Genomic DNA, 23,251 nt, shown 5'->3' with positions numbered 1-23,251 from the left:
CTCCTTTGTCTATCCTTTCCCTACAAGAACCCATGAAATAAGGGATTTGGGATGTTAATGTCTTCCCCTGCAAAATGAAAGGATTAATCTCAGCCTTCTATGTTATACTGACTGGTGTTTTACCTTTTAATGGTCATTATTTCAAACCTTCCTCACCATTCTTACATCAAAAGACATTCATTCCACCAAAGGGAATTTTAAAGGCATCTGTGTTTTGCTTACTGTGTACTTAAAGTGGGAACAGGAAGCAAAGACTTTTTAGGGCTCTCTGTTTGGTGTTGCTGTTTAATTACTCTGTAAAGGATTCTCCAAGGGATGGAGAAAAAATGGCTCAAGGGAATCACAGAATCCCAGAATGGTTTGAGTTGGAAGGGACCTTAAAGATCATCTTGTTCCATCCCCTGCCAGGGCTGGGGACACCTTCCACTATCCCAGATTGCTCCAAGCCCTTAGAACAAGTAGCCCAGAGCTTTCAAAGCCATGACCCCTTGAGAGGGACACTTCACCTGTCCCCACCTCCTGCCTGCCCCTGCTTTTGTGGCCATGGTTTCCTCCCCTCACCTCATAAACAGTTTTTCCATGCAACTGGGTCACCTTTGAAAGTCAGCAGAAGTGGAGCTGCTTTGTTTAAAATAAAAACATGTATTTCTATCACCTTAGGAGTTGTTACTCTTTTGGCACAGGGACCCTCTGATCCTCCCACCTCCTTTTATCAGCATCTTCAAAAGAGAAAGGGAGTTATAATTGCTTTCTCCCCTCACCACAGAAGAAAGGGAGAGGCTGCTGCTCCCCTCTATTGGCATCCTGAGGAGAAACATGCTTTGAGCAATCATTTATTTACAGAACAAAAATAACATCTGGATTTCAAAGGGCAGAGCAGCTCAGAAGAATGAGGCTCTCTCCTCCCTCCCCAGCCATCACCTTCTGCTGATTCCCACCTCCTGCTCTGCCTCTCCTCACTCCAGGGGCTTCTCCCTCTCTCTGAGGGTTCTGCCACACAATCCCAGAATGGTTTGGGTTGGAAGGGACCTTAAAGCCCATCCAGTGCCACCCCTGCCATGGCAGGGACACCTTCCACTGTCCCAGGCTGCTCCAAGCCCTGTCCAGCCTGGCCTTGGACACTTCCAGGGATCCAGGGGCAGCCACAGCTGCTCTGGGCACCCTGTGCCAGGGTCTCCCCACACTGAGTGAGGAATTTTTCTAATATTTAATCTCACCCTGCCCTCTGTCACTTCAAAGCCATTAGATATCCTGTGGAGAAGCAGGGAGCAGCAAAATGTGAACCATTAGTTCCACAAGTCTGATTTCTTCCAGCTCTTTGATTTTTGCTTTATTTTCTGGTTCCTGATTCAGCAGAATCCTCTGAGTCCTGTCACACAAAGAATCTCCCACACGTGAATCCATCCCATTCCAGTGATGGGAAAGCTGAATTTCGTGTCACGTTAAGCCTTTCATTGCTTTAAAGCTTTTGAATTGCTATCTTCAGAGCCACTACCAAAGGTGGCTGAAATTCCCCAAAAAAGTCCACAAGCCCTTGGTAGGAACAGACTAATTAACAGGCCTGCTTTCATTAAGGCTAAAAATCCACCTGCAAACTCCCCATCCCCACTAGTCCCTGCCAGGCATCTGGAAAGGCACCTTTGGGATGTGTTACATCTCATTTCATCACTTCAACACACCAAGTCCCTGAAAATAAAGAGCAAGCTTGTTAAAGCCACAAGGAGACTCTACCACAGTCTCCTGCAATCCCCTGCTTTATGTAAAATGTACTTATAATACACGTTCTAAATGGATTTATAAATATGTTTAAACAGGTCAGCTGATGGAATTGGCCACAGGGATCACTGAAGGTGCCTGTAAAAATGATTGAGCAACTCTGTTTCTCATATAATCAATAAATTCCAAATGAATGAAATGAATGAAAATGACCATTACAAAAAAAAGCCCTTTATTAGATATATATACATATATACATATACATGCAAAAATGATTTTATACACATTTACACAGGTTCAATTATTAATACAGTGCAAAAATGTCTAAAAAGGTACCAGCCCACCTTCTACAAACTCAACAGGTCTCTGGGGGGGGAAAAAAAAAAAAAAAAAAAAAACCACCCCAAAGCCCAGAGAATTACCAGCTTCATAAAGTGACTAAGCACTGCAAATCTGGAAATTATTGAAGTTTATTCTTTGCCAGTTTGCTTTGCTGAGCTGCTGGGTGAGGAAAAGTTTCCAAAAGACTTATCCTGCAAAGTGACAGAATGAAGAAGATGCAATTCCAACCACATTAACCAGTTTAAAGTTGAACAAAAAGGGATGGATTCCTCTTTGGGGATTTGATTCTATACAGGAAAAATCCCACATTATGAGTCAGATTTTGTGTTCTAAACTGCAAGTCATTCTTTTTTATTAAATCTTAAAGCACTGAGATCAATGTAAACGATTCTATTCCTCGTGCTGTTTTGCCAGGAGAAAATGTTTAACTGTATAAATACTGTGTGGATATGGGAAAAATATCAAATTAAAAGTAAAAACAGGTCAAACTGTATGCTCTGCCTCGTCCTGGAATCCCAACCCAATCCTATGAAGTGCACACAGACTAATCCATGTAGATTCCTTAATATGGTTTACATGTATTACAGGAAAATAAAGGGTTGCAAAGGGATTAAGATCAACACCAAAACAGAGCTTTGTCATTGGATAGAAAATATCTAAAAATTCAGTCACACTCCCCTAAAAATCCACAAAGCAAAAAACCAGAAGTTTAGGCAAAGGCAGAACAGAACTAACTGATTTGGTTTGATTTTATTTAAACTTTTTGAGGAAAAACCAATTCAGTAAAAGCTGAATTCAACCCTTCTTCACTCTGTTAATTGCACAAATATCCAAACACCCTGTTCTAGCACTGCCTTGCAGAGCTGTGGCTGCCACCCCCTGGCTCAGGGATGGATGTGGCTCAGGACAGAGCAGTTGGAAGCATCAGGAATGTTATAATTTTTCCCATCAGCTCCCTACAAGGCTGAGGAATGCCCAGCTCTAAATGTTCTGTGTGCCTCAGGCCAGAGCAGGGCTGGCTTTAGCCAAGCCCAGGAGAAACAGGAAAAATTCTTTTGGACTCCTCAGGCAGAGTGAGGATAAAAAGGCAGGAGCAGGGAGCTGGCTCCTGTCCTAAAGCCCTTTTCACAAAGTTTTGTCTGTCTGTAGTATAAAATGCTTTATCCTTTCCCCACGGGAATCCAGTGGGCTGATATCCAATTTACATTCCTGGAAAACACCACCAGTCATCAGATCCATTATCCTTAAAGTGCCAGATTTTTGGGGTGTTCTTTTTTCAGATTTTTTTTTTTTTAATTTTTAATCCAAACTTGTGCCTGAGCTCCCTGCAGTCTCCAGAAGTATCTTACCAAGCAGAACTGGGACTGAATAGCAGGAAAATTAAGAGCAGTACAAAACCCCTCACATTTGTGGGGTCATCTTGTTGTCTCAAGGACACTGAATTGTGGCTTCATTTCTCCACTTGCACCCTGACAGAAAACTGGGATAATGACAGACAAACAACTTTAATCCACTCCCTTACAACAGAAAACCTTTCCCTTATGGCACACAGCTCGAGCTGTGTCCTTAAATGCCTGGCTAAAATATTCCTCCATCATTCCTACCAGACTACTCCTCACAGTTTGGAGATTTTTATCATGTTGTTGTTACAGTAAGTGCAGTGAAAAAGAAATCCCTACATTTTCCTCCTGGGAAAAGCTCTGGCACTAAATCTCCTGATGTCCTAGAAACTGCCCAGGTTGTAATGGGCTGCTGCAGTCAGCTGCATCCAGAAGTACTGCATCCAAGGTACAGCAACACAAATTTCTGGTCTGATCCTTGTGTTTGCATCCTGAGATTCCACGAAAACTGAGATAAAAGAAAGGAATTTTGTCAAGTGCTCCTGCAAAAAAGATAACTCTGCTCCATGTTAATCTCTTTGCAACCAGAGGTAGAGACTATGTGAGAGGAAAAATAAATCTTTGGTGAAAGACTTGGGGATGACCAGAAAGAAAAAAAAAAATAAAAGGAAATCTTAGGACTTTAATTCCACAATAACACACCTACAGTTCTCTACATCTCAGTTTCAATCTCTACAACCCCTCAAGGACAGCTGCATCAAACTGCTATGCATTTTCTTAACAGTCAGCCTAAATTATTAATCTCTGCCCTAAAATGCCCCTATGCACCTGGATCCATGTCAGAGCAGAACTCCCAGTGCAGCAGGGGTTGGGAATTCCATCCCTGCAGTCCCCTACTGCAAAGTGCACACTCAGAAACTCATCTCAGTGTAAGAACTCACCACCATTAACCACAGGTGTTTTACAGAACAAAGAGAACCTGCTCTTGCTTTCCATTCCTGGAAATGGCTTTCTACTCACCAGCTACTAATTTGTAAAAAAAAAAAAAAAAAAAATAAAAAAGTGAAGGAGTTAGTGGCCTGTCATAAAGAGGCTTGGAAGATTTATTATCCATCCAGACTAAGGAAACATGGAATTGCCCTTATCCTAAAAGTGACCTTAGCCAAGGAAACAAAGGCCACAAGTGCTGACAGATCACTCACCCCCACTTGGATTATTTTCTGCTGCCCCAAGCATACTTGCAATTAACCCATGAGCAAGCACACACTTAACTGCAATGTGCTGTTCAGCCAAGGACATATTTATAGACTTCATGGTTTATAGACAGCCTTTTTCTGTCCTTCCAAATCCAGAAAAATGACCCTGAAGCTCACCCTCACCATTTTTCCCACTGATACTGCACTCACCTAATTACAGCAAACTCCCTTTACTTGCATTTACCAAGAATCTTAACAAATCCTAGGGACAAAAATGTCACCCACCACTTCACCTTCGTTTTACTGCACCATTTGAGTATTTGCAGCAGCAGGGCAAGACTGACCTGTCACACTGGCACAGAGCCAGTGAGACAAATGGCAAAATGCTGTCTGGATGGTGGCAGCCAAGGAGAAGCCTGCTGATGGTATGAACTTCCATCTGTTGGTGACACCTGACAAGCTCTACCATGCAGCATGTGAAGCACTGCTGCACCCCTTGCTGTGTGCTGGACATAATTACAGCATCCTGCTTATCCCAAGTTGCTTGGAGCTGTTCTCCTTGCAATAACCATTGCCAGGGATGGTTAAAAAACACTCTTGAGCTATTTTTGGCCAGGTGAATACAAAAAAGAGTTGTAAAAACAGAGTAGCAAACCCCAAGTTTTGTTTTTTTCATACTCCACAGTCAGGCTGCTTCTCCAGGAGCTGCCTTGTGAGGATCTGGTAAGAGGAAAGAAAAGCCACTCCTATGTGGAAGGAGATTTGCCAGAGGTTCCGTAATCCATACAAGTAGATGTTGCATGAACAGACACAGAAAAGCAGCACAAATGTCTTCACCTTCCTGGCTGAGCTGTAGAAGAGGTACAGGTAACACTGCAAAAGGAGCAGAGAAGGGAGAGTTAGCACTGAACTCTGCACAAAACCAGGAAGGATCCAGCTGGGAATTGCACATCACTTACCATCTACAAACCCACCTAGTCAGCCTGTGAAGAGCAAAACCCTCAGAGGAGAAAATGAAAAGCTCCCAGAGCTGACAGAGGAGTCACTTTTTCTCCTCAGGCAGTGACAGATCAGCCTTTGTCACCTCAGGTCACAATTTCCAACTGTGCTGATGCCACAGGCAGAGGTCAGCACATGGAAAGCACTGCAGGTTGTGCACAGGCATTTTGGGAAGAAGCTGCCATAAATCAGAAGGAGGAGAGAAAACTCTCCTTTATTGAGCTTCCTTGGCTTCAGGTACTCACAAGGGAAAGAAGCAGCACAGAACCTTTCTTTGTGAAAAACAACCTGCATCAAGTATTTAAATCTAAATTCATCTATTAGATGTAAATTCATCTATTGGATTGAAATATATATATATTAGATCTAAATTAATCTATTCACCTCAAAGCTCTGCCATGAGCAAAGGTGTAAGAAGGCTGAAAGACACTAAATTTTATCATAATGAAACAAATAATCCCAGAAATACATCAAAGTCTGCAGACAGTGGTCCCCAAACCACGATCCAAGTGCAACAAGGCCAGTGAATACACTGTAGGCATCATTTATTCCTAGAAACAAAACTTCAGCACCTTTCTGCAATGCCAGGCTAAAAGTTGAAGATTTTTCAGCATATACTGCCCTCGAGTTAAAGGTTGTGGAATTTTTTAGGAATTAAGAAACCTTTCAAGAAAAACCAATTTGGAGCATGTTGTATTTTCCTCATTCAAACTCTTTCTGTGTAAGGTCAGAGAAAATAACCCCATTATGGAAAACATCTAAGGAACCACCAGGATTCAGTGTAATTTTTCATACAAATCACACCATTTTCAATAATGTTGCTGTGCAGTATTTGCTCAGTCCTCAAGGTGGTTGTGCCCCAAAAGCCCATCACTAAGTCTGACAATGCCAGGAAGATGTGGTTTCCATCCCTTTGAGAAGAAACCTTTTTTGGGATGGCATTTATTCATCACATCCAGCCCCCTCTGACCTGTCAGAACATGGAAGCACTGAAAAAGCCTGTAAATGCAATTTTCCAAGGGTCAAAATATGCCTTGAACTGCTTTTGTGCCACTTCACTGGAATAAATCAATGGAATCACCTAGGTAGGATATTAAAAACATCTGCTTAGCTGAAAATGGCTCTGACTTGTGAATTATAACAGCAAAATAATCAGAAAAAAAAATTTATTTGCAGTTAACATACCTGAAAAACACAGGCTAGAAAAGGTAGAAGAAAAGCTATCACATTTCCAATTCCTTCATGGTCCTCCTGTTGGGATTAAAAGAAGTGACAACTACGTCAGGCACAGCTTCTAGCAAGTGCTGCTTGATATTTGAGAACATTATAAATATAGTCAAGAACCTCTTATCCCAGTTTATGTTAACTGACTGTAAGAGTGTTAAACACCAAGATCAATATCATTGGATAAGACACCAAGAACTGAGGCTGATGTGACAGTTCCTGCTAAATAAAACTGTGTCAGGGTACCATCAAGACACATTTTTTCCTTTTTTAAAGTTGTTTACAGTCTCATGTTTATTTAAAATAATTACAGAAAAAGATCTAAAATGAAATACAAGAATGGAGAAAAAAAATCCAGGCAACTTGGTAAGAATAAAATATTTTTCAGAATTTAAGCTTTTCTAGAACAGAGTAAAATGCAGAATATCGTGATGTACAGCAAAATACACAAGGTGCAGCAGGTGAGCAACCAACTGCACATTCCCTGGAGAAACAAAGCATTTCTTGTGGAAAGATGTGTGCTCAGCTAAGGGGCAGAACAGCCACCCTTGGGCACCCTTGTGACCCAAAAACTCTCAACCTTTCACTCACGCTCGGGTGTGAGTGCAGTCAGGGTTACCTGGAAGGAATATTCTGCCAGGTGAACTCCTCGGATGAGGTTCAGAGCTCCACACATGATGTTCAGAACAAGGGACAGAATCCCCAGGGGGGTCACGGGCTGCATTCTGTACGTAGGGACTTAAAATGAATGAAAACCTGACATTAGTGAAAGTTTGCACTACTACTTTCAATCTTTTAATAGAAAACATCACAATTACCTTATGTGGGTTTTAAAGACTTTCAAGACTTTTCATGCTCGCTCTAGGGAGCACTGATTATAAACAGAAACATCCTTTTTTTGTTGTTGTTGCATTGCAGTATTCAGTTCTTCACACATCCAGAAATCATCATGAGCTCTGGAGTATTTTTAAACAGGTCAGTAACATTTTCTTGACCCATCTGGTATCAATGTCTTCTACTGTGGTGCACGCAGTTAAATTTTTTGTTTATTCCAGCAGATAAGGATGCTCAGCACTCCTCACGGGTCAGCAGAAAAGCCAGGTTTTCACCACCCAAAGATTTGGGGAAGGGCTTAGATTTCAGCTACCCATCGCAGCAAAGCAGCAATTTATCTCCTCCTTAACCAGTAATTAAGTATTTCTTCCCAGTGGCAGTTTGAGGGCTCAGGCTGCCCACATTTCCCAGGTAGTGAATTATCTGCCTCCTTCCTTTCTCACCTTCTCCTGCTACTACTTAACACCCACACTGCTGAGCAACAATTCTGCAGGATAATCTCATTGATACATCCCTAATTAAGGTCAAAGTAATTACAAATGCGTGCTTATCTTTGGAATCTGCTGCCTTTAATTCAGGCTTGTCCAAGAGCCCACCTCCAGTTCATCAACAGATTCCACACCTCGATCCTCACCTACATTTCATCCTGCCCTTGGATCACCACAAGTAGGACCCTGTCAGTTTAATTAAAAATGGTAATTTGTAGCTCAGATACCAAATCCAGATCTTCTCCTGCACCAATGTACCTGAGGCAGGTACAGGAGAGAATGTACAGGAGAGAATGAATGAGCCCTCAAGAAAACCACCCAGCCCTCAGGGTTTTCTGCCTGTGTGCAGGTGTATCCAGATCCTGACTATTCCAAACAAACTGCACCTCTGGCTTCCTTGTGAGTGACAGATGAAACACCACAACAGCCACCACGTGGTTTCAGAGAGGAAAACACTCCTGCCTTCTCCTTCAAGCAAGATTTTGATAGATGGATGTAAAAAACTCTGGTGCCAAATTAATATAGGAATGTAAAGCACCTTTCATCCGTGTCTCTGTAATTAATTTGTATGGCATGCACTCACACATCCATAACTTCAGCTCCAAAGCAACTGCAAAAGGAACTGTATCGACTCAATTTGATGTGTGTCACTTTAGGGAGCATTACTGGGTATTACAGACAGAATGGTGTGAGTAACTCTGTCACTCAAAGGTAATTTGGATTTTTCTTTTGCTACACAGTGACATTTCAAAAGAATTTGTAGCAGCATCTTTATTAATACACTGATCCCAGAATTCAGTTTCCTTCTATTTTTTGCTGCTATTCCTACTTCTACTTTGGATTAATAAAATAATGTTGCAGCTATATATACGTGCAACTCTCCCACAGATATTTCCTAATAAAGACTGATTCTCTTCCTCAAATTCTAAGGTTTACTTCAGCAGCATAAAATGTCTCTCAAACTAATTATAATTATCAAACACAAGTGTCATTCCTTGGGCAAGGATCCCACACTTGCCAAGAGTTCCCAGGCCCTAGGGAAGAACAGTGTAGGTCTCAGTATATTGCTTCTGCAGCATTAAATATTTGTAAAAAGTTACATTTTTTTAGTCCAGGAGGACAAAAAGAATTGCTGTCACAGATGCAGGGGAGACGAAAACATCCAGGTGCTCAGGGTTCAGATTCTGTGAAAACTGCTCTTGAAATGGTTTGCTGGAGAGATTTATTTCTGCTGTTAAATTCTGAGGTTTAACGCACAAACTGAAACTGCACGGAGAATTGAGATGGGGAAAAGAAAGGGAAAATCATTTCACTAAGGGAAAATTATTTCACTTCTTTGGGTTAAGTCAGTCATATTTTTAACAGAGAATTTCATACTGGAACGGCCTATTACATTAAATAAGGGAAGAGTACAAACACTCAGTCCAAGACAGCACAACTACACAAGCACAAATAAACATTAATTAGGCTTCACAATGATTTGACTCTTCAAGCACAAAACTTGTGCACTTCAGAGCACAAGATCCACACAAAAACATTCTGGGAGCTGTGGCAGGTTTGAACACGTACAGAATACAGTGAAGAAATTTCTCACACAGTGAAGAAATTGAAACCTCTGCCCATAAAAGATTTTCTGGCAGAGGCCTGTGGCCATTTCACTGGAGGGAGACACCAGAGTGTGCAGCAGCTTTGGATGTGCCTCCTGCAGGCCCAGCACAAGGTTGGGCACTGAGTCACTCGCTCAAAGCTCTGCAGAAAGAGCACCAGGAGTGAGAAATGAAACCACAGCCCAAGAGCCTAAACTAAAATACAAACACACAAAAGGCAGAGAGCGAGACAGCTTCAAAACCAGCCCCTTGAAAAGCCTCTGAAGGACTCCCTGTGTGCCTGGGGAAGATGAAGAACGCTCATCAGGGCGAGCTGCAGGATTCACCAGCTCGCTCACAGGACGAGTGGCACAAGCTGTTCTGCTGCTTCCCAGAGGCAGCAGCTGTGACGTGCCAGCTCTCCCTGCCCACAGAAAGCTCCTCAGAACCCCACTGCCCTGCACACAGCCCCAGTGCCCTCTGGAGCAGCACCAGCTGTGCCCACGCTGCCAGGAGGGAGCTCTGAGCAGCAGCCAGGGCTGCGTGGGTGTTCATCAAGGGAAGGATTTTTGTACCAAGAGTTGGTAACAAAGCTAACAAAGGAAAGAACCAGCAGCAGAAAGAATGGAAGTAAGAAAGGAAAAATCTCTTGTTCTCATGAACACTAAAAAGGACAAAGCTGCTCTGACTTTTCTGGCCCTTTTCACAGCAAACTGAGGAGCCAGAGGATGAGCTCACCCAGCTCCAAAGAGGCCAGGAGCAGCTCCAGCCATGTGAGGAGAGGGATTTTGGATGATCCCTGCATCGATCAATCTGCACCAGGGAGTGCAGTCACCATTCAATTCTGCTCTCCTGCAGCATTTCAAACAGTCTCTTGTAGGGCAGAGCCACCGTATAAATAACATTAATATGGAACAAGCACTGCACACAGCTAAACTTAGAGCAGCAAAGTGGGATTCAGCTGGGAGGGAATGATGAGAGGAGAGAGACACAAGCCAGGAAAGCCGATTCCAGTGGAGGCAAACAGATGATCATAAACATGATCCTTAAAATAAAGGCAGAACAATCTGTGAGAGTATTTGGGTTAGAACAGAGAGAACAGCCAGAAATAAAAAGCCAGATGGAAAGTAAAGGAAAGCAATTAGGAATAAGAGGGAAGTGAAAATATATTTCTGATCTGTGGACACAGACTAGATCACAAATATTTACTGGCACTGAAGCTGTTCAATTTTTTTTTTTTTAAAGTGCAAAGAATTTCTAAGCCCTGTCATAACATGAAAAGATTTAACCTTCAAGCACAGTTCTGAGGAGCACTCACAAATCTGACTGGCAAATAAAGTGCTTTCCATTCTATTTTTAATTCCTCCTGGCCAGTGCCCTTCCATACTCTAATTTAAAATACCTATGTCAAATTAGATTCTAGCTCATCTATCACGAAAAAATAAGATTGAGCAACTGGAACTTAATGTTATTAGTGTTTCATATGCCAACAACAACAACAAGAAAAAGGGAATACAAGATCATGCCACATCCACGCACACAGCTGCATTTAAACCACTGTGCTAATAAGATTAAAATAGAGAATGGTTTAGTGGTGGACTTGGCAGGGTTTAGTTTCTGGTAGGATTCAATGATCTGAAAGGTTTTCTCCAACCTAAATAATTCCATGATTTAATTTGTGGAGGAGGTAAGCAGGACCTTGACTGTGCAACTGAAACACAAGTAAGAGGTACCATTTTAATAATAAAGAAGCAGAGGATGGTACTTCAAAAGCAGGTAAAACATCTGGTTTTGTTATAAAAAAGGCCCCTGTCAAGCTTCTGTGTTATTTATACAGATACACAAAACCTCTTTCAGAATTTTAGTCAAATGGATTACATTTAAAAAAAAAACAAGGTAAAGGGAAAAAGCAAAGAGGGGAGAACAACTCAAGGCAGACAATGTGGGAACAAGAGCTTTACCCTCAGCTCGTGTATTTTTCTCCTTTTCCCTCAAGGCTGAAGCAACTCATTCAGACTGTAATTACAGCGCTTTCATTACAAGTTTGCAACAAGCAATGAATCAGTGGAGCTTCTTTAGAAATCTGAACAAACAAAGATTTTAAGAGAAGAGAATTCCACATGGAAAATATCAAGCCTATACTTCCCATACAGAGAGGAAGATGTGAGGCTGGAAAAAGACTCCACAGCATTCTCCAAAGCTCTGCTGCATACCTGCTGCAATGTAAAGCCCATAGGTTGTACACCAGGATTGAAAAAAGCCTTTTTTTTGGTTTCACACACACGATGTCAACATTCCTGGGTACACAAGGAACCCCCAGGTGTTTCTCTGCCAGGTGCAGGGTGAGGAAATCTCCCGTCACCTGGGGTAGTAGTAACTTACCAACCTCCACATGGCCTCCTGCGTGCCCTCCATTGCTCAGCCCGTTCAGCAGCTCCGTGTTCTCCAGCTGCAGCTGCACTGGGGGCTGCAGCTGCAGCTCCTCCTCCACCCTCTCCCAGCTGGCCTTGGCCCGGGAGCCACGGGTGCTGTTGAAATGGTGCTTCACCTTCTGAATGATGTTATCTGAAACAAGAGGAAAAGCTGCTCAAATCACCTCTTGGTGTGATCAAAACATTAATTGTGGTGGTATTTTATCCTATCGTGGCGTTCTCTCGGATTGTTTTCATTTCTTTAGTTCATTTCTTACTGGGTTCAGCTACAAAATTCCACTGCTGGTTAGGGAACAAAAATACTTCTTTGAGGTATTTTATAAAAAGGTTTGGGATGGAAGGGACCTTAAGGATCATCCAGTGCCACCCCTGCCATGGGCAGGGACACCTTCCACTGTCCCAGGTTGCTCCAAGCCCTGTCCAGCCTGGCCTTGGACACTTCCAGGGATCCAGGGGCAGCCACAGCTGCCCTGGGAATCTTTGCCAGGGCCTCACCACCCTCACAGGAAAGAATTTCTTCTTATAACTACTCTAAAATAATAAAAATTATAATAATTATATTAATAATTATCTGGAACTACCCAACAAAAATCAAAATCTTGAGCATCAAGTGCATCTTAGATCCAAACACAGGAAAGAAGGTGATTAAATTAATAAATAAATAGCCACACAGCATTGTTAGCCACTCAGTAACTTAACAAAGTACAACAGTAAGAACTATTTTAGAAATTTTTTTCTTTAAAAAATAAGCTTTATGCAATTGAAAGAGGCTAGAAATTCCCCAACTCCTACTCAAGTTTAAAAAAAAAAGAAAAAGAGTAATGTGGATCTCAATATGAAATTACATCCTGGCTGTAATGTGCCCTGTAGGGAATCCACCCAAACTCCACGACAGCTCTAGAAGAAGCTCTCCTGATGGATTTCTCAAGTTTTTAAGTCTGAATTTTAACACTGTCACTGAAATCTGAACTGAAGTGTGCAAACACACTGCAGGATATTATCCTCTTCCAGAAAACCCTCACTGCAAGGGAATTGTGTCTTTCAAAGGTGTGAGGTTCAGTAGAGCAGCTGCTACTTGGCAAGAAAAGAAATTATTTCAGGTTAAAAAAGAACCACTGGGCAAGGTTCTGAAGTATTCTGACTCCCAGTTATGCCAGAAATAAAGCTGCCCATAATAATCTATTCTGTCTCCCATTTTTCCTGTACTCATCTGTCTCTACTCATCAGATTTTTTCTAATTAAGTTGAAAAGTATCTGAGGTATCAATTTCTTTTTTCTTCTCTGCTTGTTCATCAATCATCACAGCATTTTGTTCATAACAGATGAACTCTCAGGAACTCCAAACCAAATACTCCAACAGTTTAAGGCATTAAGATCTCCCCCTCCTCCCCCACATGCAGGCAAAGACACACCCAGGGTCACTTTTATCATCAGCCTTTGGTCAGGAGATGATGTTTAACACCATCAATTTGGCAGAGAGAGGATTTTTCCTAAAAGAGAACAAAGTTACAAACCAAATTCAATAAAAGCATATGGTCTGGATGCTGAACTGATGCTCCTTGTGTTGTAGGAAGCAGCAAATTCCCACCGAAGCTCTTCCAGGAAGCAGAAGGCCATGATGGTGGAGTAGCTGCTGGAACAGATTGCCATGCAGGCAATATCCCCAGAAGAAAGGAAACTGAAATAGAAATATTTAAAAAAATCTCATCAACATAAAAAGGTGAAAATCCTGCTGAACATGAGGATGAAGCTGTGCTTTCTGTCAGAACAAAATGTACAGACTGAGCTGAGAGAGCAGACTGAAAAAAAAATAAAAAAAAAGGGGGGGATTTTTGTTGTTGTCAAAGTCCTGCAGTCCCTGCAGATCCATTTTTTCTTACACAATTACTTATTCTTAGCTCATCCAGGATGCCTGAGCACAGTGAAGAACACAACACAGACATTATTAAATTGGTACATTAGCACAAATCAAGGGCATTCTTTTCCCAGGCTGGCTTTAAAATACATTAATAAAAACCTAGGTGGTCAGCACTCCAATTTTGAAAGAAAATGCAGAAAAAAAAGAGCAAAAGCAAGGGAGTTTGTTCCCAGGAAGCAGATGGATTCCTTACTTCCCTTGAACATGGCAACACCATATTAACAGCAAGAAATATTTGCTAATTTGCACAGCCCAAGATTTTCAAACGCTTCCTGCCACATCACAATAAAAATTCTACTCTAAAGGATGCTCCTTTAACATTGAATCCGTACTTCTGTAAAAGTTTCCACTTGCAGATGGTCCAAACCTCCCAGATTTCTCAGGGATATCTTCTCTTGCAGCTCAGCCATTTGTCAGCAGGAAATCAGTTTAACACCCAAGTTATAAAACTGAACAATTTGTCTCCTTCCTACTGTTCCTATATTTTAACCCAACTTCATTTCACACTCACGGTTTCTATTTCATCCCATTTTTATTTATTTGCTGCACTGTGGACTTGGGATTTACAGTTTTGTTTGGCTCTGCCAGCCCAGTTCCACTGGGGAGCTTCCCCAAATTCCTGCTGCTCCCAGCTCCCAGCTGGGATCAACACCATGCCTGCCCTACCACCTTTCCCAAGTTGTCCATAATTTATGGCCCTTTTGCCATGGATCCACTTGCACTGCCCTCATTCCAGAGCCAGGGCACAGCTGCTGCACAGACCACAGCAGATTAAAAGCAGCAGGCATCAAAGGGCACAAGTTTGCTTTGAGTGAAAAGGAACTGAGATGAAAATCTCTGCTTTTCCAACTGTTTCAGTGTAAATTCATGTATTTTTTTAACTCCCCCAAAAAGGGATGCCTAGTTTTAGCTTAGAGTCACTTAAAATTTTCTTCCATTTGCTCACCAGAAGTGCAATCACAAGCTAAAACTCACTTCTCAAATAAGTTTAAACAAATTTCTTTCTTTCTTTCTTTCTTTCTTTCTTTCTTTGTGATTTCTTCAATAAATTTCTTCTCCTCAACTAAATCATCCCATGGTAATTGGATGCTTTCTTAAAAGGATTTGTAAAAATCCATGATACTCCAATTGCTAAGAGTAACAACCACACTGAGCAGGAGACTTTTGCTATACAAAATGAAAATTAAAATGAGCCAGATATAAGAAAAATATGTATAAATATTTAACTAAATATGTATAAGTGTCATGTACGTGTATATAAAAGATAACTAAATGGTATAAATATTATGTATGTATATATAAATATATAACTGAATTGGTATAATATATGCATATATAAATATATAACTAAATCAGTATTAAGATTGTGTATATATGTATTAATATAGATATATAACTAAATCAGTATTAATATTGTGTATGTGTATGTAAATATTTATATGTATAAATGTATATGTGTAAATGCACATGTATAAATGTGTAAAATGAAATCTGCATCAATATAATGTAGTACAAAATAAGTAACAGTTACGTAAACAGATTTATGCAAATTAACATACAAAATACAATAAAAGAATATGTAAATATAGTATACAAATATATAACTAAGCACATGCTCACTACACTGAGCAGGATCTGAGAAATAAGGCTTCAAAATCATTGGAATTCACAGCCCAAACAAGCACTGTGGGATTCCAAACTGGAATTGGGCACTGCAGCCCATACCCATAGTATTATTTCAATAGAATACTAATCCCCAAGAGCATTATTTCAGAAATTAAAGCCAAACAAAAGCCCCAGCAAAGCAGAGCAGGGACTCACTGAATGCTCAGGTTACGTCCTCTGGCCGTGCCCCGACTGGGATAGCGCGCCAGGATCGAGGATAACACCTTCAACCTCTTCCTGCACTCCAGAAAGTCCTGGTTGAGATGGAAATCTGTGGAGGCTGAGAGGGGAAGCCCATCCCTCACCCTCACCACACAGGCAAAGAAGATCATGGACATTCTCCACGGGAGTATTCATGAGGACAACCTGGAAATGAAAGATTGAAGTCAGTTCGCTCCAAAATTCCAGGCAGGAATGTGTCAGGATGAGAGTCAATTCACCTTCCCCATGGCAGAATTCATGAGGACAAACTGAAAAGGAAAGACTGAAGTCAGTTCATTCCAAAATTCCAGGCAGGAATGTGTCAGGATGAGAGTCATTCAGCACTGGAACTGAACAGCACCTCTGGTGACACCTCTGCCATTGCAAGGCAAACAAACTGTTCTCAAAGCTCCTGGCTGTGCCCAATTCTTGCCTGTCAGCTTAAAAGGTGAGGCAGGGGATTTGACAGGGGAATTATCTACCTGAAAAATATTCCTGTTTTCCCTCCTGCTTTGCCCAAAGCATCAGAAATGCTGAGTAGAGTTCTCCCAGGTGTTTGTGGAAGCTGCTATGCCCCACTGATGTGCTGCATCTCCACTGGAGCTCCAAAAACCTGCCTGAGCAGGTTTTCCCTATTTTCTAGTGTAACTCACAAATCCAAAAATAAATTTTAGGCTAGAGACTGTCAGGCTCTTTTTACAGACTCACCTAGGGCTAAATATAGAATAAAAGTTGCCCTCTCTTGACTTCTTCCTCTTCAAGAGGTCACAAACTCCCGTGGAAAGTTATTCTTGGGCTTCACCTGGCATATCCAGAACATGCAGAGATGTGTCCTTCAGACATACCATGGGGATCCAGGGCACGGTGGCAGAGGATTAACAGCACTTCATATCATCTCTGAAAGAGAATCAGAATGAACTAATTAAAAATTAGTTTAAAAACTTAATTAATTACCTCTATTTATATGCGTATTTACCATCAGATCTCCTGTGAAGTGGGGAAACATACCCTAGGAAGTGTTTTGCCTGAAGGAAAACAAACAACTCCTTTTCTTATCTAATATATTAATTTCTAGACTCATTCAAAGATACTGTGCAATGATATGCAAAATATTTATGATGCCCCAGTCATAAATTGTATCAGTAGGAAAGCAGCTCTCAATCAGCAGATTTTAATGGATTATCACAAACAACTCAAGGAATTTAAAAAAGGGAAAAAAAGGAAAACCAAACTAATTTACTTGGCTTCAGACAAACCACATAAATAAAGCACTGGGGAAATAAAAGGGAAAAAAAACACTTTGTGAACTCAAACTTTTGATAAAGAGAACAACTGCTTTGACCAGCCTTGTATCACACAATTCATTAGGGTGCTCAAAGTGTCTTTGAAATGTGGCTCATCAGGACAAGCTTTTCTTGTCTGAGAAGTCCAGAGAGCAAAACCTTTTCCAATTCAGGCACCACAAACTCTCCTGAAGTCTGATAAGGGCTGAGCTCTTGCCACAGGCAGCACTAAGAGAGTCTCATTTGTACCCCACAGGAATCATTCCCACAGGAATTGTGGGAACCATCCCTCTGTCCAAGGTGCCAGCCCGTTAAAGCAACTGCAATTATCCGAGGATAATTATCACAGGAATTAGCAGGAAGCACAATGGCACAAAACTTATTTCCTTAGAAAAGCAGATTAAAAGCACAGAAGAGCAGTTATCTCCTGAGAAGTGTTATCTTGAACTTTTCAAATGCAGATTAAAGAATTAGATGTGCTTTTTTTTTTCCACAATCCCTCTCACAGTTCACCTCCAGCTGTCATTTAAGTTGTAAAAGCAAACAAAGCTCACCAACTTCAACACACATCAAAAAGAATTACAACAATCATGATTATTATAAATCAGTTTGAAATATCCCATCAATCCTCAACATGCTTGTAGCCATTGATAAAACAGTTCAGAAAACTTAGGTGAAAGTGAAATAAATCCTAAAAATATGAACTTTAACAGAAATATTAATTTTAACACAGCCAACTTCAAGCACAGTTGCTCAGAAGTGCAGTTTCAGAGTGAGGGGTTGGTAATGCTGATGAAGTTTAGCTCCAAAATAACGCCCAAACAGCCAGAGATGATCAGGACAATTAAAAAGCATCAAACTGAGAAATCATTTTTAAAATCCTACCCAGTCCATTAAATTCTTCAGCTCCCTATGCCACTAACAGCAAGAGTTAAAATTGTTTATTAATCACTAAGGATAACATCACCCACAGTTAGCCAACTGCACATACAAGGTTTTCCAACCTTCCAAGACATACAAACCTTCCTGCTGCAGTGCCTAATGCTGCCACTATCAGCTGCCCGTGAGAGAGATCCTTTGGTCTGGGAAAGAAAGATCAGGTGTCCACCTGGAAAAATTCCACATTAAATGAGTCCACACTCCTTCCACAGAAAACGCACCCACCAGCGAGGCTTTGGGTTTTCCTCTGGCACAGCCCTTGCTACTTTCCCATCAGGTGATGGTCAGAGCTGTGCAGCTTTGGTGACAGCCACCGATGGCACTGCCCTCGGAATTTTAACTACTTGCAAGCCAGTTTTGCCACGTCACCTGTGACCAAGCACAAAGTACCCCAGCTTGCTGGGCTGATCAAGGTGTGCACGTAAGGAGGTGGCTCGATGCTGTCACCCTGGCTGCCCTTTCCTCCTTCAGTCTCTTTGTTTGCACACCATCAGCAGCCCAAAGATCTGCAGCTGCCTGTACGTGGCAGCTCTTTGACCTTGGCTCTGAACTTGGACAGTGAACTCAAGGCTTTGGATGCAAATCTTGCAGAGTTCACAACTGATAACATCGTGTCAGCATCAGACCCGTCCTGGCACAAAGCAGAACCTCGGGAAATATTTCAAGCGGTTATTTCAGAAGAATAAGTTATAATTTACGACTGAAGGAAACAAAGTTGTTTTTTTTTTTTTCATTTCTTGAACCACCTGTACATTCAACAGTGCTTCTGAGTAAAACTGCCTAGTGCAAGACTCACATTAACAGCACCTATCTCAGAATAAGCAATTTTTCAGTGTATCTAAGTGACCTGGAGCACAATTCCCCTTTCCCTCACTTCCCAGGGAGTAGCCAACTCTCCAGTGGCTGTGTAGGGATTATCAAGGCTGCCTCAATCAGACCTCCTGCACTTTACTGCATGTTATGCAAGCTCCTCTGGCTAAGGAGATTACACCCAACTCACCAGACCATTCTTCCCCAAATGCTCAACAAACTCCTGCTTTATTGCCTGGACTTAGAAAACAATCTGCTCAAAAGGCTGTGAAAGCAAGTGCAAAGCAGCACAGAATTCATAAGGGGGATTATATAAAGAACCCGGTTCTTTCAGAAATTATCTCACCATCAAAAGCAGGTTTCCTTCCAAGAATGGTACTCTGCTCCCAAAAAATGTGACCAGGATTTCTCTCAAGTTTGCTGTCTCTCCCTGTTCAGAGACACATTTCCCTGCTCTCTAAAGGTGTCCAACTTCAACCCCACCTGTTTTGTCCCCTTCTGACCTTCCTGCTGAAGGAAGAGCCAAAAGCTTTAGCAGATGTTACCATGGCCCTGAAGCAGAATGTGAAGGTTTTTGGACACATGACAGTTTGATATATGACCACAACTACTGCATTAAAGCATCCTTCCTCAGGCAGGTGATCTCCAGAGGGATCTCAGGTGGAATGAACATGAAAGAGATTCAGGTTCACTCATCAAACACAAAACCTGAGCTGCAGCTCCAGTTCTGCTTTGGGTCTCACCCAACAAGTATGTGGCTCATGAGAAAGATTTATCACATCCCTGAGGGACCACGAAGTGGAGTTTATCTGCTTCTCAGATATATAAAAAACCAAATCCAGAACACTCTTAAATTTCTCATTTTTCTAAGATTGCACCAGTACCCACCTGATCCTTCCCAGGTGATCTCCCTCCAAGCCCCCAGCACTGCTGAGCAGCTACAGCCCCCCCAGACCCACTCCCCAGACTGAGCAGTGAATAAAAGCAATTTGAAAACACACTGCTATCTCAAAATTTAACACGGGATTTGGGCATATCCAGTGCTTTTCGGCTCCTGTAATTCCTACAGGCTTACTTTTATCCCCAAGGGGAAGCATGTGGAAAACCCTTACCATCACAAATCTGTCTGCACACACTCTTGTGGATTACCAGAAATAAAGCACACACAAATCTCCAACCCCAGCATCCAGCTCCCACATCAATCCCACTATTCCAACAATCCTCCAAACTCTTGCCCAAACCACACTGCAACAAGTCTGTGATGCTCTGAGGCTCTGCCCCACCTTCATCTCTCACAAGCACCAGCCACTTCCCCCGTTCCCAAATACTCACCCACCCCATTCCCCTGAATCCTGACGTCTCCCCAGGCCCAGCAGCTCATCCCTGTCCCTTCAGGAGCGCAGGTAACTAAGGACCCATCCCACATCCATCCTCTTCCCCTCACATTATACGGAACTACATCCTACTCGCACCTCTCCTCCCCCACGCTGAGCATCCTAAAATCCCCAAAAGAACGCCCTTCACCCACTCTTCAATAAACCTTAAAAGCAATCACACCCATGCCCCCACTCGGGGCTCTGCTTTGTGCTGACAAGGCCTTCCACACACCCCCCAAACACCCCCAAACCTTACCCCCACCCCGCAGCTCCCAAACCCTCCCGTTATCCCTGCTCACCCCAACCCAACCCACGCCTCCTCCTCTACCCCTCAAGCACCCCACGGAACCCCCAAATCCTATATCCATGTCAGGGGATCCCAACCCCAGCACACACATCCCCTCGCTCACCACCACACCCCAGAACTGCCCCCATCGCCTGCCCAAACACCCCGACCCTCCAGACACCCGCACACCCCGAGTTCACCCCAGGGCCCACCCAGGTCACTCCTTCAGCCGCGCTCACAGCCCGGATCGCCCCGCCCCGGGGATGCGGAGTGCACGGGGGCAGAGGAAGAGGAGCAGGGTCAGTGTCCCCCTGTCCCACCAGGACCCTCCGCCTCTCACCTCGCCTCCCTTCCCGTCCCTCGGTGCCCCGCGGCCTCCGCCTCGGCCTCCCGCTCCACCCGGCCCCGGCCCCGGCCCCGCCCGCCGCACCAGCGAGACGGCGGAGCGGAGCGGAGCGGAGCGGACAGGACAGGCCGCGCGGGGAGTGCCGGGACGGCGGCGGGAGGAGCGGGCGGACCGCGCTGAGAGAGAGGGAACGGGAACGGGAACGGGAACGGGAACGGGGCTGGGAATGGGAACGGGCTGGGAACGGGAATGGGAGCGGAGGGATGGGGCTGGGAGCGGAGCTGGAACGGGGATGGGAGTGCCCCGGGGTGGAGGGGGCATGCGGGAATTGTAGGGAAAATCCTGCTGGGAAAAGCCGGTGTCCATAAAGGACACAGAGGAGTCCGCAGCTTTATTGGGATAAAGGGAGAGAGGCCACTGGGGCACAGCCCGTGGGGTTTTCTATCTCGAGGTTTTGGAGGGTGCAGCCTCCTTTTATCCCAGACTCCTTTTATCTCAGACTCCCTTTATCCCAAACTCCTTTTATCCCAAACTTCCTTCCCCCACTGGCTGAGGTACCAGGAAGGTGCAGCTTTCCCGAACCTCCTGCCACATATTTCCCCCCTTGAGTTTGTCATTTCACCCTAAGTTCAGAAGTTCAGGGTTGTGCAGCCCCATTTGGCTCTTTCAGGAGCCAAACTGTCCGGGCTCTGTAACAAACCTGCTGCCCAAAGCTGGTACAGACATTAACCCCATTTCAAACCCATCCCCTTTGGAAATGTTTGTAAAGACATTATCACACATGTTCTCTATCAGGAATGAGGATGGGAATAGGGACGAGGTGTAGGGGATAGGGATGGGTGCAAGGTGGGGGATGAGGATGGGGATTGGGATGTGAGGGTGAAGATGGTATGGGGATACAGATGGGCGTGAGGATGGGGTGTTGGAATGGGATGGGGTGCAGAGATGAGGCATGCGATGGGGATGGTGGCCTTTGGGTGGAAGTACTTGTCCAGCTGAGCAGTGGGAGCTGTGCTGGAGCACCAGCAGCAGCTAAGGAAACTGGGGTTTTTCCAGTGATACAGCTCACACACCACAGCTCACTCACCCAGCTCCCTGCACCTGTGGTTGAAATCAACCCGAGCTCTGTAGCTCAGTTCTTGTGCTGGTGCTTCAGGACAAGCTCGGTACCACTGTACATCCCAGGTGACACATGGACTTTGCTTTTTAATTAGGAGTTGCTGCAGAAGATGAGCTGGGATACAGAGCAGATTCCCATCTTTCCTTCTGGGGGTGCCAGGCATAGGAACAAGTCAGGAGGCTCGAACCTGACATGATACCTGTGCCCTGTGGTGTTCGTGTTTGTGGTGGTGTTCAGCCTGGAGAAGAGGCAGCTCAGGGGAGACCTCATTGACGCCTTTCAGAACTTAAAAGGGGCTTATAAAAAAGTGTGAGAATAACTTTTTACATGGTCAGCTAGTGATAGGACAAGAAGGAATGGTTTGAAATTAAAAGAGGAAAGATTTAGGTTATATATTTGGAAGGAATTCTTCCCTGTGAGGGTGGTGAGGCCCTTGTGCATGTTGCCCATGAAAGCTGTGGCTGCCCCTGGATCTCTGGAAGTGTCCAAGGCTAGGCTGGATGGGGCTTGGAGCTGCCTGGGATAGTGGAAGATGTCCCTGCCCATGGCAGGGGGTGGAACTGGATGATCCTTAATAATCTTCCCAAGCCATCCTCTGATATCATTCTGTGTTTCACATTGCAGGTGTTGCAGCAGTAGCACAACACAAACGGCTCTCACAGGACATTAATCAGAAAAACAGCAGAATAAAAAGAGTAAACAATAAATCATTCCTGGACAAGGGAGCTCTGAACTCAAAAATCCTGATGTGGAGATGTTATCTGAGTGTTACTGAGTTGTTGCTGTCTCTAAGCAATAGCAGCCCTGTTCAGCATCATGTGTAGGGAATAAACACTGATGTCCTGCTGTTCTTCTGGCAGTTTCCACTCCCCATGAACACATCCTGCTGCAGACCTGCCTTGCTTCACAATCTGACCATCCCTGCTGAGGGTTGCTGCTTTGGACACCTTCCACTATCCCAGGTTGTTCCAAGCCCTGTCCAACCTGGCTTTGAACACTTCAGTTTAATTGCTGAGTCCAAACATTTATAAGGGAAAAAAAATTTCCATCTACATATCAGCAATGATATACCCAGTGGTGCAGGAGAGGAACAAAAAGCTGATTTTTCCCTTGCCACAGCCCCAGCTGTAAGAAATGTGAACAATGAAGC

At 43.5% G+C, this 23,251-nt stretch overlaps 1 protein-coding gene across 1 annotated transcript; it reads right to left on the bottom strand.

Moving 5' to 3' along the window:
* Positions 1-5,192: 5,192 nt before the first annotated feature.
* Positions 5,193-16,078, bottom strand: SEC22C (SEC22 homolog C, vesicle trafficking protein). Its single transcript, XM_062493368.1, has 6 exons — positions 15,897-16,078; positions 13,672-13,835; positions 12,108-12,290; positions 7,437-7,555; positions 6,779-6,844; positions 5,193-5,467 (listed from the first exon to the last, which is right to left on the bottom strand). The coding sequence occupies exons 1-6, from the start codon at positions 16,076-16,078 to the stop codon at positions 5,267-5,269; spliced, it is 915 nt and encodes a 304-aa protein (XP_062349352.1). The 3' UTR covers positions 5,193-5,266.
* Between the last annotated feature and the right edge of the window lie 7,173 nt (positions 16,079-23,251).

This window comes from Cinclus cinclus, chromosome 1 (genome assembly GCF_963662255.1).
Source record: "Cinclus cinclus chromosome 1, bCinCin1.1, whole genome shotgun sequence".
Classification (NCBI taxonomy): domain Eukaryota; kingdom Metazoa; phylum Chordata; class Aves; order Passeriformes; family Cinclidae; genus Cinclus; species Cinclus cinclus.
The sequence above is the reverse complement of the archived record's forward strand: the minus strand, read 5'-3'. Positions and strand labels throughout refer to the sequence as shown.